Source organism: Lissotriton vulgaris, chromosome 1_1 (assembly GCF_964263255.1).
Source record: "Lissotriton vulgaris chromosome 1_1, aLisVul1.2, whole genome shotgun sequence".
Classification (NCBI taxonomy): Eukaryota; Metazoa; Chordata; class Amphibia; order Caudata; family Salamandridae; genus Lissotriton; species Lissotriton vulgaris.
In genome coordinates, this window is record NC_141685.1 from 1415773972 (window position 1) to 1415793195 (window position 19224).

Sequence of the window (19224 nt, forward strand, 5' to 3'; positions counted from 1 at the left end):
GTGAACACCCCCACCCAATACGCCGGCCACATGCTTGACCCAGTCTTCTCCTCCAGCAAGTACATCTCCTTCAGCAACTCCACCAGACTCCACTGGACAGACCACAGCTGCATCCACTTCAGCTTCAGAAGGACCACGACTCACCACCACCACCCGCAACAGGCTCCCCGCAGGAGCTGGAACAAGATCACCACCGACCAGCTCACCACAGCCCTGAACCAGAATCCTCCCGCCAGCTCAACGGACCCCAACCAAGCAGCCAACAACCTCACCTCACACAGTGGATCACCAACTGCGCTGACGACCTCGCACCCCTGAAAAACCATCCCAGCAGACCCGGCAGAAAGAAAGCTTCCTGGTTCAACGACGATATCAAGAACTCCAAGAAGAACTGCCGCACCCTCGAGAAAGCCTGGCGCAAAGACCCGACTACAGACAACATGACTGCCCTCAAGCACGCCACCCGCTAACACCACCAACTGATCTACACCACCAAGAAGACAGCATTCAAGGAACGACTAGACAACAACTCACACAACAGCAAGGAACTCTTCAGCATCGTCAAAGAGCTCTCCAACCCCAGCGCAGGAACCAACAACATCACCCCCTCGCAAGAACTCTGCGACTCACTCGCCTCGTTCTTCCACAGCAAGATCGCCGACAAACACAACAGCTTTGGCGCACAGACTACGCACCCAACCACCGAACCGACGCCCCCCACCACCACCCTCCGCGCCTGGAACCCGCTCAGCACCGAAGACACCATCCATACGATGAACACCATCCACTCCGGATCATCAACTGACCCATGCCCCCACCACATCTTCAACAAGGCCGACACCATCATCGCACCCCAACTCCGTGACATCATCAACTGCTCCTTCAACACCGCCACCTTCCTGGAGAGCTGGAAGCATGCCGAACTCAGCGCCCTCCTGAAGAAACCATCAGCAGACCCCAATGACCTCAAGAACTACCGCCCCATCTCGCTCCTCCCTTTTCCTGCCAAAGTCATCGAGAAGACCGTCAACAGACAGCTTGCAGCCTTCCTCGAGTCGAACGGATCCCTCGACTGCTCGCAGTCTGGCTTCCGAGCCAACCACAGCACCGAGACCGCCCTCATCGCAGCCACTGACGACATCCGAGCCCTGCTCGACAACGAGGAAACAGCGGCCCTCATCCTCCTGGACCTCTCCGCAGCGTTTGACACTGTCTGCCACCGCACCCTAGTGCAGCACCTCAACAACATCGGAATCCAAGAGAAGACACTAGAATGGATCATCTCGTTCCTCGCAGGACAAACCCAGAGAGTCCGCCTACCCCCGTTCAAATCCGAGGCCACCGAAGTCATCTGCGGCGTACCACAAGGATCATCACTCAGCCCCACCCTCTTCAACGTCTACATGAGCCCCCTTAAGGCCATCGCACGCCAACACAACCTTAACATCATCTCCTACGCCGACGACACCCAGCTGATCCTCTCCCTCACCAACAACCCAGCCACCGCCAGAACCAACCTACACGAAGGGATGAAAGACGTAGCCAAGTGGATGATGAACAGCCGCCTGAAACTGAACTCAGACAAGACGAAAGTCCTCATCCTTGGATCATCACCCTCTGCCTGGGACAACTCCTGGTGGCCCCCAGCCCTGGGCAACGCGCCCAAACCGACGGACCACGCACGCAACCTGGGATTCATCCTGGACTCCTCCTTCTCAATGACCAGACAAGTCAACGCCGTCTCATCATCATGTTTCATCATCCTACGCATGCTCCGAAAGATCTTCCGATGGATCCCCACCGAAACCAGGAAAACAGTCACCCAGGCACTCGTCACCAGCCGACTGGACTACGGAAACACCCTCTACACCGGAACCACAGCCAAACTACAGAAAAGACTCCAACGCATCCAGAACACCTCCGCACGACTCATCCTGGACATCCCCCGTCACAGCCAAATCTCCGGACACCTGAGAGCCCTGCACTGGCTCCCCGTCAACAAGAGAATCACGCTCCGACTCCTCACCCACGCACACAAGGCGCTCCACGACCTGGGCCCCAAGTACCTCAACGACCACCTGACCTTCTACACTCCCACCCGCCAGCTACAATTGACCAGCCATGCCCTCGCCGCCATTCCACGCATCCGAAGAGCCACCATGGGAGGAAGATCCTTCTCCTACCTGGCAGCCAAGACGTGGAACTCCCTCCCCATCCACCTCCGTCAGACCCAAGACACCTCTCCTTCAGGAAGCAACTCAAGACCTGGCTGTTCGAGTAGTAGCAGACCCCCCTCCCCCAAAGCACCTTGAGTAATAGCGCGCTATACAAATTTCTTGATTGATGGATTGATTGATTGATTGATAGTTCATGGAGCAGACTGGACTGGGATCGGGCGACAAGGAGCTTCAGGGATTGCTACCAAAGCACCTTGGGATTCAGGGTTCTTGTAGTAGTAGCCCAGCTCTAGGCACCAGAGACAAAATAGATTGGGGTCAGTCACAGACATTTGTCTAAGACAGGAACCACAGGGTTTAGACCCAAAAGGTTTTTTTAGGGGACATTCCTATCACACTGGGAGACAGTGCTCAAAGTATTAGAAAAATGTCAAAAGGTCATCCAAAAGTGGATAGAGGTAGCTCTTTCCAGGTCTGCGCTGATGGAGTGTAAAGAAAAGAGCTGATGTCAGCCCAGTGGGTGGCACCTACATAAGCACTGCGCATGTCACTTCCAGCGTGGAAGACTGTGCAGAGCTGAAGGATGCCACCTACATGTGCAGAGATAGCCTATATACTTACACTAAAATACATATCTGTTCCTCGATGGTCAATATATGTTCAGGGTACATAGATGTGGAGTTATCTGTAATTTCCTATAAATACTTACCAAAGATATTCCTGTCAGGTCATTCTTCAAGGCCAGAGAGTGTTTACATTATTCATATTGAGGCCAGGGACAGCTAGGGATAAATTTCTAAACTCATCTGGTCCTGGTCAAGCCTGAGGGATTTGAAGGGTCATATTTTTCCACTACTCACAAATATTTAAGGAATATATAGCACTTATAAATACAGACCATATAGCATATTTTTATTTTATAACTAAAATGGCTGGATGAATAGCTGAGTGAATGAAAGGCAGTCTTTCCATAAAAAGATTTTGGTAGACTTTCATACTGCATTTTCAGGGATCATTGTGAGAACCCTTTGGGAAACCCATGTTATTGGTTAACATGGCATGTTTTGAAACTCTCCAAGTAATGTGAAGAGGTTGATCAATCTGCCACAAACCTGGAATGCTCACATTTTGAATTTGCCAAGCTGTTTTCCCCCATGTGGTTTACACTGGTAAAGAATAATGGCATTTGTAATATAGACTTAAAATTATAAAATTTGAACACCATGTCACCAGTGTAAATACTATACCTTCAAATTATAAATTGTATAATCCAGAATATGTCCTAAATTCGAACACCTTTGCAAAATAATTGAGATTAGTAGATATTAAATCTCAATGTCCTGAATTCCTCAATACTTTGGGCATGCCTTACATGTTAACTTGACATAAAGGAGGGTGATGGTCTCATACGTGTCACAGATGAACATCTCCATGCAACTTCAAACATAAATATTTATGAACTATTTCAACTGTTTCATAGATCAGTTTAAAGCTTGGAGGTCCAATTCCAGATCAATAGTCTCAAATTGATGTTTTTCTACAGCCTATATTCTACTGCAAGCATAATCAAGATGGTTAATTTACAAACTAGTCACAGGAAGCCAAACTGCAGCCCCAAATATTATCCCTGCTTGGATGTTGTACTAGAGGGGCAGGCAACAAGGGGTTCAAAAACAGACATGCATACACCCACCATTATCCAAGGTAATAGAAGACATTGTGGCACATCAATGAATATGGTTGAAGACATAAATGTAATAAGTGCAGATATATTGCATTCTAGGAATAACATTAAAATGTATACAAGGCACATATTATTTGCAAAATATTCTATTTTAGGTTCTTAGTGCTTACCACAGTTTGCATGTTTTGCAGTCCAAAATTCCGAAGAGGCAGTTTTGAACAGAGGCAGCATTTTAACATTTTAACTGGTGGTGTCCATGAACACCAGGCCGGCGGGCTCAGCAGGCTCCATCTAGTTGACCACAAAGTGGCATCTGCATCCAGAGGAGTTTAAACATATTTGCCTCGAGTAGACCTCTTCGCCACCTCCAAAACTGCTCATTGTCAAGCTTTTTGCGCTCCAGACGAACGGCCTAAAGGTTCCCCGGGACTTGTATTTCACCAACTGTGGCACTGTGGTTCCTTTTATGTGCGCCTGCCATGGGAGGAAAGCAGCAAGTACTGTTTCCCATATTGGACGTTTGTAAAGCAACTACATGGAAGTCTATTCAGACCTTTACCTGATATTATTGCCTAAATTCATACTCCAAGATGACTACAATAGTATGGCATGCCGCTCTCAAACACCTCTTTGGTAAAAGTTTCTTGGGCAGGTATTTGACAAATATTTATTCCATCGTCATTTAGATCTAGAGATCGCAAGTGAGTTTATGGATAAGCTTACTATTCTATTCTATATTCACTACTATCAGTGAAGATCCTATAATGCACAACTTTTGTTCTGAGTTCTGCACTAACGGAATCTGTGTTGAAGTTGTGAACAACCTTCCAACTTCCCTGGCCTCCATCGCGGTTGATCTGTATTTGTGACATGGACCTTGTCTATAGTGACCTGCTAACCGTGGTCATTGTTTTTGGCTTCCTAGCGCTTGACCTTTTCCTAAACCTTTAAGAAGTTGCATTTCTCCAGCACTACTAATTTAATTTTTGTCATTTTGATGTCAAAAAATGTATTAAAACATACTCTATTTTTCTAAATTGGTGTTGGATTTTTCTTGTGCTGTGTTTTTACTTTATTACTATTTATGTGCTCTATAAAAACATTACACATTGCCTTTAAGTTAAGCCTGACCGCTTTTGTGCCAAGCTACCAGAGGGTTAAGCACCAGTTAATTTATTGACCTTTGTGGTTCACCCTGACAGGGTTTGTGGCTGTTAATTGAATAAGGTTCACACCCCCTCGACCAGCAACCCAATTTCTCACAACTACTATCAAAAAGATACTAGAATGCACAAAGTTTAATCCTAGTTCTGAATTGAAGACATCTTTGTTGAATTCATGAAAAACCCTCTGACTTTCCCGTTGTCTAGGGCAGACTAGCAGTCGACAAACTGCTCACTCACATCTAGTACCGATCAAACGTATAGCACTGTTTCACATGTAAATATTGTTGTTTCATGATATCTCAAAAAGCCTCTTCTATATTCCTAAAACCCATCAAAATAAACTGCCCTTGGCTTAAAACATCCAACTGTTGCTTCTCCTTTTCTTTCCATGACCCTTCCCTTCTTTTCCATCCTCTTCATTCCTCCTCTCTCTGAGCACAGCCTACTCTAAGTCACTTGTATGTTTGCCTTAATCTCTATTATTGTATTTCTGCATTTTTGACAAACCTTATTACAAATCAGTGGATTCCGCTTCCCACTGGGTGACTGTGACCCTGAAAGGTTAGACTAAAGAGGCTTGGTAGGTTTGCTGCATGGGGGAGGGGTGTGGCAGAATGACCAGCATGCTGGATGTGGCCCTGGGGTGGTGGTCACTAGGGCTTCTGGCATGAAATTGCTGGGTCCTCTACTGGGGATGGACAGGCTGATGGTAATAAACTATCCTCCAAAACCACAACAGAAACACTGAACCTACTGCTGGCAAGACTGGGTAGAAAGGTCCAGGCAGCGATTGGTAGTCCTAATCTTCTTTAAGCATTCAAGGGTAGAATCAGCCTTGACTGGAAACAGTGGATTCTCATCAAGGATGACTGAGAATCACCCGAGGACCCAGTTGAATGTAGTGACGCAGTGTGGCCAATGGCAGCACTGGTGCCAATAGCACATTTGATGGCGTTGTGGAAACCAAGCCACAACAACCATCCTGAATAGCCTGTGAGAAAAAAGTATGAATGTCTTCAAGAACACCTAGGAGGACTTGCACCACCAAATGCCAGAGGGCAGCCTAGCAGGCAGGAAGCATTAGTGGTCCATAGGGTCAAACTGGTGCGCGAGAAGAGGTGTTTACTTAATGCCTTCTCTTGCATCAATACCCTATCAAGGGGAGTGGAAGGAAACGTTTTGGGGTTAGTCTGGCTGGTGGAAGTCTGCAATACAAGTCTCTTGGGTGAAGAGTGCTGCGAAAAGTAGGCAGGGTCGTCTGGAGCAGTGCATTGGCATCTGGCCAGTTAACTAGAGGGCCGTAACAAGGCTTAGTACAAGATGTATTAGATATGGCCCCGGGGCAGTTTTGGTACTGGAACCGGGGATGGAAGCAGCTCAGATTACCCAGCTGCAGTGACCAGTGGCAGTAATCAGGTGGTAGGCCTATCAGCTTTGTGTGGTCAGAAGGAGTCAGTAGAGATCCGAAGAGCCAGAGCTGAGCGAAACTCTTTGAATTTGTGCAGTGTGGCTGAAGGCCCGGGAAACTCGAGTTGTGTTGTAAACAAATGTGGAATTGGCTTCAAAATCAGCTGTCTTTGGGAGCTGGAGTGGGAATGGTGGTACCACTTCATCAAGGAGGTGGGAATGGCACAAAGGAGCGGAACTTTGTTTCGACTTCATATGTGTCTTGTGCTAACCTGATTTGGATTGTGATAAAGACTGGCCTTGAGAGTGGCTCAGTTGACTCCGGGAATTGCAGAGGAACTGGGAACAAGTGTTTGACTTGAAGTGGGACTTAGAGCGGACCTGACGCTTTGTATTCTTGTGCTTAGCAGCACAGAGTTTCACCTCACATTCCTTGATGGCCTTCAGGTTCAGCAGTGTGCAGTCTCCGTAGGTCTTTGAGTTGTGGCTTCAATCCAGACACCACAGGAAAACCTAGTGTGGATCTGTCACAGGAACAGACCTGTTTGTCCATACAGGGCTTGAAACCTGTCATCTTAGTGGGTGACATCTCTTGCACACTGTTTAAAAATGGAGACAAAATAACTCACAAACAGCAGTCTCTGAGCAACAAGAGCAGCTCCTGGACCACGTCTACAGGCCAGGAAAGAAAGGAACTGATGTCAGCGCGCGGGAGTGGCACATTTATTGGCTCCACAAGTCACTTCCAAAGTGGAATGGCATCAGTAATATGCTCGCAGAGAGCCACCTTAAGATACACAGACAAATTACTAAAAATGTTTCAGGATTCAGTCTGACACCTGGGGAATATTCAATAGGTGAGGAATCAGATTTATTTAAATTCTGATTACACAACGTCATAGTATATTGTTGTGAACCCCAATGTACCCCAATATAGGACTACGTAGTTAAGCAACCTTTTACCTACATCTGTCTTACATTGTTCTACATAACGGGTCTGGTGCTGACCTTTTACCTTGTTAGGTGCTACTTGAATGTCGCGTGGTTTTCTCAGAAAATTTACCTCATGTATTATGTTTGAGGATTCTCAGTATCATAGCAGCATTACCATCTTCTGCATAATAACTCTGTGCAAAAGTCACCTCTATAGTCATCCTTACCTACATGCCCATACACTTCTAGGTATAACCCCTGAGGGTAACATTTGGATATATAAGCACTACATCTTCGCTGTGCAAACTAGAGGAGAAAACGACTTCCATGCTGACACGCTGACACAAGATGCTAAGGTTCCTGCATGCAAACACTCCAGCACGCAGTGGTCTGACATCCCTTGCAGGGTGTAGTTCTTGAGACCAAGATGAGGTCCTTAGCTCTCCCATATCAGGTAATAGGGTTGGCTTCATCCCAAGGGGATTCTTGAGGGGGAGGGGGAGTGAAATCACTCTGGACCACTCTGGACACCATTCCCTTAGTTTATGTTGTCTAAACGCGCAGATCCTATATAGATTCATAAGAACTACATGATAATATGTGCTGCACATCCTCAATCATATATGGGTATTTTAGTCGTGTGTATGTATGTATATTTCAGTTTTTGATAATATCTTAAAAAATCAAAACACTTACGTCCAGTTGCCTGTGGCCCTGTTGTGGTGCTTGAAGTTATAGTTGGAGAAACAGGCGTTGCTGTACAAACAAAGAAAAGCGATGAGTTAGATTAGACCTGTAATGCTTAAATGCACAACTAACAATATATCATGATTTCCAAAAGTATTATAATTCAAAACGGAAAACTAATGCAATGAAATTAAAAGATTCCTCCTCTTTTCAATTCATGCTAATGTCTTTGAACATTCGACTTTAGATATGGCATGATCAAATAATAAACTGCATAAACAAGAAGAAATATATGATAATATCTCTATAGAGGTATTTACCAAAATAAAATGAATGTATGCTATTGGCATCCTAGGTGGAGGCCAGTTTTTTCATTTCTTGTTCGTTGCACGTTGCCTCTTCATCACTGTTCACACTTTTTGGGCAATAATGGGCCAGATTTAGAATTTGGAATAAAGAATACTTTGTCTGTCAAACTATTGGTCCATCTGCCATATTTAGGGTCTGTAATACCATCAGTTTTCCATTGGTAGTGCCCTGTTGGCTTAGTTGACGGAAAACGTATTCTCACAGACTGACAACATGACCCTATTTACGGGAGATGGTTTGACATCATTTTTCTGTCCTTTATTGCCAGCGAAAACCAAGAAGTTACAAACAGAAACAATACCATAATGACCACCACATCCAGAGAAAAACTCCACTTTGGTAATTTGCTTTTGAACAACAAAGCGTTAGCTAGATGGCCATCAAAAAGAGAAGGCGGTCGTCCACCAAACGTTTCTTTCCTTCAGAGGAACCGACATCACAGCTGTTTCCCTGAATGTATACGGATCACAACTAGTCTGATGGTGATCTTTAAACATGATGGTGTTCTATCTGTCAGGGTGGCAACATAATGTTCTCGGTGACCGTTTCTAGGTCGGTGCCACCATTGTAACCGTGCTGGTCGCTTGCTTGGGAGGGCGATGTTTTTTAAAATATATTCTGGATGTAAAAGCAATTTCAGGCAGCAATAAAATTGTCAAGAAAACTCTGGTGATCAGTGGACCTGCTGGAGAGATATTTGGTTTTGTCTAGTGGAAGTATTGACTCATCATAAAGCAGCGCAGAGTGTTAATATACCTTCCGTAAAGTATATGTATCATGCAGATCACGGAAGTAAACATAATGTAAATAGTTCAGTGGTTACTGCTCTAGTCAGAGAGATCCTTGTGTTGCTTGGTGTTTGTACGTTAAAGTCCTAACATAGAACAGTGAGTTATGATCTGTCATAAAAGATCTGCATTTAGAAATGCATGCGAGAGAGCGTGGTTATGGAGAATTGAGTGGCATTGTCAAAGGGCTTTAGTGAGGGAATCTGTGGAGAAGGAAGTCATGGGGGGAGGGGGATGGGGGTTGCCGAAAAGCACTGTTGCACTGGGCGCCACCAGCACTAAAGCTGGAGAGTACCTATCACCAAAGCCTTAATCAGGACTTAAGTATTTTATATTTACTTTGAAACCTTAAGAGCTGAATTTGCAATAGACAATGGAATTTCATGGCTGGATAAAGTACCTTGGGGATTCCAAATCATCAACTGAAGGTGCACCAGATGAAGCAAGAGCTTTTACAGGGAGCAGAAAATGTACACTATTATAGGTCTGCCCCTTAATGTCTTTGTGTAAATCAAGGTATGTTACACAGGGTGCATTGAACAATTAACTTATCTTCTCTATTCTTTCCAAAACAGCTGTGTCCTCATTATGGGGGTGGTTGGTGTCTATTACCTGGCAGTAGGCCCATTAGCTAATGCTGTGCCACTAAAATCAGTACTCCACACTCAGTGTGATGCCAACTTGCTTTATTTTCAAAAGAATTGGGCATGCCATGTGCAAATGAGATTCCCTTACACCACTGGCCATGAATACTAAGGTGGAGTTATAAGGGAGGAGGTAGAATGAAAAGCCCAACCACTTCTTTGACTAGTACTTAGCTGGTCTACCATTGGGCTGTGTGCAGGACACTGGTTCTGGTGTTCATGAATGCCCTTTCAGCATCTTTGGGTGAGTCGTCAAAGAAATCCCTCCAATCTGTGACACTGCCCCCCTCATGTTGCCAGTTGAATTCATTTGTTCCAGGCGGTAACTTTCAAAACAAGGGGAAAATATATTGGGAGGCAGTAGACTAGACTGCTGGTCATGCAGACATAGGTAACTTTCCAAATTGAATGAAGGTTTAGATCACCCGGGATGGATTGCTTACAAAACTGATCTCACACTGAAGTAAAGGTAACAGAAGTTTCTTGCTTAGGCTTCTGTACAAAGGACAAAACAGAAAAAAATATACAGTTATCCCTTAAGCTGTTCCACAGATATAGAGACCAGAGGAGGAAATTACCCAAATAGTAATTTCAAAGGCTATTGGAAATATCGCTATCCTCTTTTAGGCACACAAATAAGTAAAAAGATGCAGAGTAGGCAACATCTGAACATGGTTGGCAGACACCTGTCAATTCTGTTCCTAATATTATATGACCATGAAACTCCCCCATCCAAGGCCAGTATTCTTTAGAATTTGCAGCTCCATATTTAATGCCTACATTGCCCTGAAATACAATAAATGCTCAGAGACTCCATGGTGCTTAAACCTTTGGGTTCGTCTACAATCAGACCCAGCAGTATATTGGCATTGGAGGTACAAAATCAGAAAGAGATGAAACTACTATTTCCACTTGGAAAACGTAAGTCAGATTAAAGAGAGAAATATTTTCTAAGAACCAGTGACGTGTTATGAAGCAGACTCTAAAACAAGCATCTCAACCACCTTACTATAATTCCTTTCCGGTTTAGCTGGCAAGGTAAGTGATGGATGTGAGACTGCAACGTCGAATTTAGCAAAGTCTAAAGAGGCTAACACGGGTAAAATAAATTAGGCTCAACATATGGTTTCAAAAGTTATCAATTTTCCTCAAGCATATATATATATAGTTTGTAACTAAATAGTATATGTACAAATTTGCAGCTGTAAGAGCCAACTGCCCCCTCTCCCCGCTCAAGACCCTCATCTCAAATAGGGGAGGGCGCATCCTGGGTAATACATCTTATTGCTTTCCATGGAATCTAGATACATGAGGCTAAAGGGACGAAAAACATTTCAGAATCTGCTCGGTGATAGAAGGAAATAGCTGCATTGCAATGCCTTATATTGTGTCTTATAAATAAAAGTTGTATATACACTTTCCGAACTGGTAAGGACTTCGTAAAGAGTAACATGAAGTGGAGTAGGATTCATCTCTGACTTGTTTGCAATTGCAAGCAGCTAATTCTTCATTGTTGGTTGACCAGTTGTTGATCAAAATTTTGACTGGCAAAGTGCACAGTGTAAATTTGATAGACAGTGACCTTTTCCGTGCCGGCAAGAGACTGAGACCATTTAGACTACCAGCCCTGTGTTTGGTTTGATCACCAGGAACCATGCCATAAGGGAGCCCCACTGTTCTACTCTCTTATGGGCCAAATACTTATACTTTATCGATTGCAAGCTTGAAGGGGTCCTTGACTCGGAATTACCCCTGAAATCCACGCAGCCGCTACGCCGAGGATGATTGAAATATAGATAAACAATGGTAGCTTTCTCGAGCTGCTGCTCGACCAGTTTTCCCTCAGGCTTTTGAAATATGGCCATTTTGGGTTTTGTCTGAATTTGCGCCCAGTGCAGAACAGGTTTGAGGGCTCAAAGCGCTTTATTGGGCCTCAGATCTAAATCCATCCTAAGAGCGCTCATTGGGGTCCCTCTTCCCAGGCAGAAAAGGCTGCGCAATAATCAGTTTTCTGAATTGCTTAGGGAAGCTCGTAATGCTGGGGACAAGAACCTGCGACCACACTTGTTCAAGAATCTGGGTGACAGCCTTGCTATACTGGGTCAGGGTGGCTTCACTTTTGGATAGCTGTGCAGCTCACAATTGATTCTCATCGAATGGAATCCCCAGATAGCCCTAGTATTTGATTTGTGCTGAGGGGCTGGTCAAAAGTGGACTTCAAGGTTTGCAGAGGATTCATTATAAAGATATTTTTTTTTAATTTAACAAATCCATTAAGCAATTTATACATCAATAGCTCAGTGCAAGATAAAAGGACGCAAAAGTACTGGGATTTTGTCTCCTCCGATGACTGGAAAGCGCATGTTCAAATTCTGAAGGCTCTTGCCGACGTCATTAATAAAAATATTGAATAAGAGAAGCGCAAGCACCAAGCCTTGTCTTATGCCGCTCTTTAGCTTAGACAGCTGGGTTGGAGAACAGGCACAGCCCTTCTGTTCTCTGTTGAGCTCTGAGGCAGCCTGCTCCAACCAACCCAGATGCTTCACTCATGCAGCATGACAGCAATGACTGGATTGGAGACAGACCTATGGGAGCTGTGGGACCTCGCACTTGGAGGAGTCTGGAGCCGAGGACTGTAGAACACCCAGGACATGCTGCAGGCTAAGCCAAGGAAAACATTTTTTTCCATTTTTAAATGTTTATGTTTTTTTATTAATTTTGCCTCTCCATTTTTGTGGGTCACTAACCGCCACTGACATATTATGAATCCTGATTGCTTGGTATCTTTTTTAATCTAGCCAGGAGTGGTGATAATATTCAGGCTTCCATTTCGTGAGATAGGACTTTCCATAGATTTTACCAGCTCCTTCCAGTGAAGGAATTGGATTTTAACTAGATGGATTGTTTTGTGTGCCATTTTTGTGGATATTGATATTGATATTAATATTGATATTGAGATGTATTTATAAAGCGCTCGTTCGCCCGGGGGCTTCATGGCGCTATAGACAGGGACACAACGCATCAGTCACAGGAAGCAAAGAGGAACTCATCAAAACGCTTGAGAAAAGAGCCATGTTTTGAGGGAGTGTCTGAAACTAAGGATGTTTCCGCACATTTTAAGGTAAAGAGGAAGGGAGTTCCAGAAGGCAGCTGCAAGGTGGTCAAAGCAGCTGCCTCCAAGACGCTTCCTTTTATAAGTAGGGACAGTCAGAAGATGCTTATGCATGGAGCGAAGATTCCTAGGGGGGTCATATTTTTTAAACAGATCTCTGATGAATAGGGGGCCTGATTGTTGTAAGGACTTAAATAAAATACAACCAGTCTTAAAAGCCACCCGTTGCTCAACAGGCAGCCAATGTAGTTGTTTTAAGCCCAGTCTGACAGACTGCCTCTTAGGTAGATTCAGAATGAGTCTAGCTGCCTGATTCTGAATCAGCTGGAGGCGCTTTAACTCGCCGACCGGGAGGCCAAGATAGAGACTGTTGGAGAAATCCAATCTAGACAGAACCAGGGAGATAACAATCTGTGTGAGCGCCTCCAAAGAGAAGAAACGAGCAATTTTCTTAATTTTCTTCAGCTGAAATAGACTGGAGGACACCACTGCGCTGACCTGCCTTTTCAGAGACAGATCTTCGCTCAGGAAGATTCCTAGGCTCTTAACCGAGGACGATTTAACTGGGGGGGCTCCCATGCTGGACGGCCAAAAGCCAGGGTTCCAGCTGAGTACACTCTGCCCAGGCAAGACCAACTCAGTCTTGCCTGGGTTGAGCTTCAGGTGATTGCAGCTCATCCAACTCAGGATGTGAGACATGGTGTTTTGAAACACTACCACTGAGTCCTCGGTGTTTAAGGGAAAGATGAGCTGCAAGTCATCTGCGTAATTGAAGATGGTGACTCTGGTATCCCTGAGGGAGTACAGCAGGGGGCGTAGGTAAAGATTAAAAAGCAAAGGTGACAGGGAGGAGCCCTGAGGGACTCCACAGGTAGTAGGGATAGTGGGGGCCGTGAAGGGGCCCAATCTCACGGATTGGGTGCGGCCAGTAATAAATGAGCGAATCCAGCTCAGCGCAGGACCCCTAAGGCTGGCCTGTTCGACACGGTTGACCAAGATGGTATAGTCAACCGTGTCGAATGCCGCTGATAGGTCTAATAAAACCAGCGCCTGATGGATCCCCTTGTCTGCATTCCGCCTCAAAGTATTCTGAACTGAGACGATGACTGCTTCAGTGGAATGAAGAGGACGGAAGCCAGTGGAGAGGGACTATGCCTGCAGATTTCGACTAGGCCGGGACCACTTTATTTTCCCAGGTTGCAGGGAGCCACTGTTCTCTTCAAAGTAGCATGTCACTCGCTCCCCCAAGGCCTCCCTAAAAAGCAGATCATCCAGGGTATCAGGTTGTAGCCGCCATGTTGGGACACAATTGATTTCCACCATCCAGTTCAGGGACAACAGCAGAGGGTTGTGGTCCGACAACGTGCGGGCCAAATACTCCGCGCTTCCCACTGCTGAAAGCACATGCGAAGAGCACAGAAACACATCCAACCTAACATGAAGGTCATGTAAAGTAGAATGGAAGGAGTAATCTCTCGTGGTAGGGTGTAGTGTCCTCCAGGCATCTCCCAGGTCCCAACTCTCCTGCCAATCTAATCTTCGTTTCGCTATTCTGTGTATTGGGGAAGAGTGCAATGGGGGATGGGATCTATCCAAAACAGTATCCACCACCGAATTGAAATCCCCTCCCATAACCATCGGCCCTGCCAAGTAACTCGCCAGTTTGCCCGAAAGCGCTGTCAGGAAAGCGGGCAAATCTACATTCGGAGCATACACACTACAAAGAGACACTATTCGGCCCCTAAGTCTCCCCTCCACAGCCACAAATCTACCCTCTGGATCTACTACTTTTTTAGTGACCTGGAAGGGAACCCCAGCCCGTATCCAAATCAAGGCCCCCCTCGCAAAGGCCGAATATGTTGTGTTAAATAACTGTCCCCTCCACCTCCGCTGCAGCGCTACTCCCTCCTGCTTGGTGAGGTGCGTCTCTTGAAGAAAAGCTATATGCACTCCCCTACGTTTCAGATACGCATGGACCTTGTGTCTACGCACCATGGTATGGAGACCTCGCACATTCCAGGTTACACATTTCAGAACCCCCGTATTAGCCATACCTCCCTGCATCCACAGACAGAACAATAACATCCGTCGACCATGCGCTCATGCCAACATAATACTGACCCCCCTCCCTCTTGAAACAAATGAACCCCACATCCCTCCGAACCCAACCTGAGCATCCCCAACTACTCTCGGTTCCCACCCCCCCAGGACAGGACCCCCCACAATTGGAAGTGAACCCATCCAAACTGTCACAACTAAATATCCCCTCAAAGAAAGGCACTAAGACTCGCAGTCTCCACTGCGATGACCGTAAGGGCCAGTAGGGCGCAGACCGCTGCCGAAGGAGTTTGTCAAAACAAAGCAATACCGCACATCCCGTCCCATGATCCCCCCATGAATAACTCACGAAGTCCCATATAGCGGAAAACTGCGCACACGGGCACAGCACCTCAGTGTTTGACCATCAGGCCGCTCCCAAGTCCAGCGTCTCAGGCCTCAACTATCTCCCCAGACGTTTGCGGCGTGACGACGGGGCCCTTGGTCCCTCCGAATTCCGAAAGTTCCGTCTCCGATCCCGTGCCCTGCTCCTCCGAGTCCGTGCCCTTCCCGGACTGGCTCCTCGCCGTACCAGAGAGGTCCACCACCGCCTGTAGGGCAGCCTTCCTCTCTGCCTCCGTCTGTGACACCGATGGTTTCCCAGTCCTCCGCCGATTTTTGCGAATACATTGTGACTTCCTGATCGGCTGTTTCTCTCGAGCCTCCTCCTCCCTGACTCTAGCCCCGTCCGTACCAGCCTTGTACGTGTCCCACCAGGCCCAAGCGTCCGCCGAGGTGGTAAAGAAAAGCGACTTGTTGTCCACAATTACTCTCAGCTTCCCTAGAAAGAGAAGGGAGTATTTGATGCCCTCCCCACGGAGCTCACGCTTGAGCGACAGGAAATTGGCCCTGAGTCTCTGGGTCTCAAAAGTGTAGTCCGGGAACAGGGTGACTTTGTTATTGTCAACTTGGAAGGGTCCTGCTTCCCTCGCCCTCTGTAGTAGCCAGTCTCGATCTCTGTAGTGAAGCAGCTTAATCACCACCGGGCGAGGCCGTCATCTTGCCACCAGAGCGAGGAAAGGCCACCCGTACTTGCTTACGGGGTTGAGAGAGGCCCTCCGGTCCGGTAATCACCGCTAGTACTGAATCAACAGGAGAACCGGGCCTCAAGCCACCTCCGCCAATTGCGACAGTCGTCCAGGCCTCAGGGCGCCATCTTAGATCAATGCCTATCACACCCGATGCATTTGCTAGAGGTCGATTTTCAGGACAAGGAACAGCTCCAGGTCGCCCACTCTGAACGCCTCTGCCTCCGTGGTGCCTTTAAATCACGGATTTTTCAATTTTCGCTGGAATTCGCGTGGATAATCAGGATGATATCTGGGATCGGGCGCGGAGCTCCGGGCTCACGCAGCCTACCTCCTCGGCATCCAAGCCACGCCCCTGGTTAGCTGTTTGTTGACAATCTTCTCAGTCACTTTTGCCGGCAACGGGAGCAAGGAGATGGGTCGGAAGTTCTTGAGGTCTTTGGGGCCTTGGGCTTCTTCAGAAGGGCGTTGATTTCAGCGTGCTTTCAGCTTTCTGGGAAGGTTGCTGTCTCGAAGGAACTGTTGATTGTTTTCCGGAGGTGGTCAGCGATGATTGTGCTGGCTTTGTTGAAGACGTGGGTGGGGCAGGGGTTAGATGGGGATCCGGAGTGAATGGAGTTCATGGTTTTGATGGTGTCTTTGTCGTTGAGTCGCACAGGTCTTGGGATGGTGGGATGCCGTTGGTGTTGGTGCTGGGGTTGGAGAGTTCTTTCACGATGCTGACGAGCTCTTTGGTGTTGTGTGCGTTGTTGTCTAGGTAGTCTTTGAAGGCGGTCCTCTTGGTGGTCTTGATAAGTTGGTGGTGCCTGCGGGTGGCGCTCTTGTTGGTTGTGTGGCTATCTGGTGTCCGGTCGTGGAGCCATTTCTTCTCCAGCTTCCAACAGGTGCGCTTGAAGATTCGAAGGTCTTCAGTGAACCAGGCCTCTTTCTTGTTGGTGTGGTTAGTTGTGGAGGTCTTGAGGGGGCCGAGGGTGTTGACACAGTCGTTGATCCACCGTTTGAGGTTGGTCGTGGCGGTGTTTGGGTTTGTGGGGTCGGCGGGTGGTCTCAGGGCAAGGGTGGTAGTGAGTTGGTCCTTGGTGACCTTGACCAGCAGCGGCGTGGTAGCTGTTGGGTGCGGTGGTGTTTGGTGGGTTTCCTGAAGGTGAAGTTGACGCATCTGTGGCCGGCCCAGTGGGGTTCGGTGGTGTGGTTGAAGGAGACGTGGGGGCTTGCGGAGAAGATGGGGTCCAGCGTGTGTCCAGTGGCGTGGGTGGGTGTCGTCACAAGCTGTTTGAGTCCGAGAATGGTGAGGTCGTTGATCAGGGCGGTGGAGTTGGCGTCGTTGTTGTTCTCGAGGTGGGAGTTCAAGTCCCCAAGGAGGATGTAGTCCGTGGGGGCGAAGGCGTGGGTGCAGACGAGGTCTGCGATGGCGTCGCTGAACTGTGGTCGTGGTCCGGGTGGTCTGTAGATGAGTGTTCCTCTGAGGGTGGTGTTGGGGTTGGTGCGGATCTGGAAGTGCATGTGCGGTGGTGAAGGTGTCGTCAGTGTTGGTTGTGACTCTGAGGGTGTCCTTGTGGATGATGGCGATTCCCCCTCCCACTCCATTGGTGCGGTCTCTGCGGGAGATCTTGTAGCCCTGCGGGATGGCTATGGCGATGTCTGGTGCTGAGGTGGCATTCAGCCAGGTCTCCGTCAAGAAGGCGATGTCGGGAGCGGTGGAGTCTAGGAGGTCCCAGAGTTCGATGGCGTGCTTGCGATCGGAGCGGGTGTTGAGGAAGATGCAGCAGAGGTGGTTGGGTTCTCTGGCTGGTGGTTTGGTGGGCTGGATGCTGGTGAATCTGCAGTTCCGGCAGGTGAAGGGCCCTTGGTGCGCTTCGGGGTGGCCCGGTAGCAGGGGTGGTCTCGTCTGGTGTTGAGTGCGTGGAGGGTGCTGGAGTCGTAGTGCAGTCTGGTGTTGCGGGGGCGCAGGGTCCAGGGGTTTTGGCGCTGGGCGCAGTCCAGGCGCGGACAGGCGCAGACAGTCTTCTGCGCGGCGCCCTCCATAAGAGGCAAAGTGGGAGGGAGGAGCAGCTCGGAGGCGGGAGCGGCGCGGCCAATGGGCGAGGACAGGGAGACAAAAGGCAAAAGGGGGCGGAGCCGCAGGGGAGCAGCGGCGAGAAGCGGGGGCATGCGGGGCTCAGAGGACAGTGGTGCAAAAAGGAGCACCTATGCAAAGAGACTAAAAGCAGCTAAAAACAAAAGGCAAGATACAAAAAACGAAAAACAAAAGGCAGGTTAAAAAGACAATTTGGGAGAGAATACAAACAAGATGATGGTGTATCCTGCCCCCCCACTGGATGCCCCCTTTTGTACCTGTTGGTAGGAGGGCACACTAAACAGGTTTCTACGCTGCAGCTGCTGGGGAGGGTGGTGGACTGGGTTGACCTCTGGCTAGGGGCACTGTGTGATCTATGGGAACAGCATCCTTGGCTGTGAAGCCTGTTGGCTGTGGAGGAGAAGTGGAAATGAATACAGCTGTGAGCCAATTATGTAGCCCAGAATGGGGCAGAAGGACGACTGGGGCTGGGGGGGGGGGGGCTTGGATAGGTCCAAGGGCCTGCTGGTAGGTCTGCTATCTTAAAGCTCTCAAGCACTGAGTCCACTTACTTCCAAAAAGGCAAGAACCATCAAAGGACATGTCCATGAGCGAGGCTTGGACATCCCCTGAACCAGTGGTTCTCAGCCAGATGAGGAAATTAAAGGCCACCAATGATGAAAGAACTCTGCCCAGCGAGTCGGTTGTATTTAGTTCACATCTGATAGTGAGTTTCGCTGTGTCTCTGCCATCTGCAAATTGTCCGCAACAGTATGGTTCCATCCTCCTCCAAGACCATTGGCACCTTTTGCGCAACTGAGTCCCTGACCCTATGGGTGTATTGATCTAAAAGGCACTCAGTGGTCACCATCCATAGTGTTAGGCTGGGGAAGAGAACATCCTCGTACCACAGGTATCCAGCCTCTTTGATTCTCTGTCTGGTGAAATGGTAGGGAATGCTCCAGGGTTGATTGTGGAATTAGAAACTTGGACTGAACTGGGGTCCCCTTGAGCAGGGCAATGGCAGCAGCAATTGTCCTGTGAACAGGATCCCCTGTGCATGACTTAGACCAGGC

At 47.8% G+C, this 19224-nt stretch overlaps 1 protein-coding gene across 1 annotated transcript in view; it reads right to left on the reverse strand.

The window, feature by feature from the left end:
• LOC147750621 (uncharacterized) overlaps positions 1-8638 on the reverse strand; it is a 920203-nt gene extending 911565 nt beyond the window's left edge. Inside the window, exons 1-2 of the mRNA XM_086929808.1 lie at positions 8626-8638; positions 8064-8123 (exon numbers count right to left, since the gene is read on the reverse strand). Of these exons, the coding sequence (XP_086785934.1) occupies positions 8064-8123; positions 8626-8638 (73 nt within the window). The remainder of the gene's footprint in view (positions 1-8063; positions 8124-8625) is intronic.
• Between the last annotated feature and the right edge of the window lie 10586 nt (positions 8639-19224).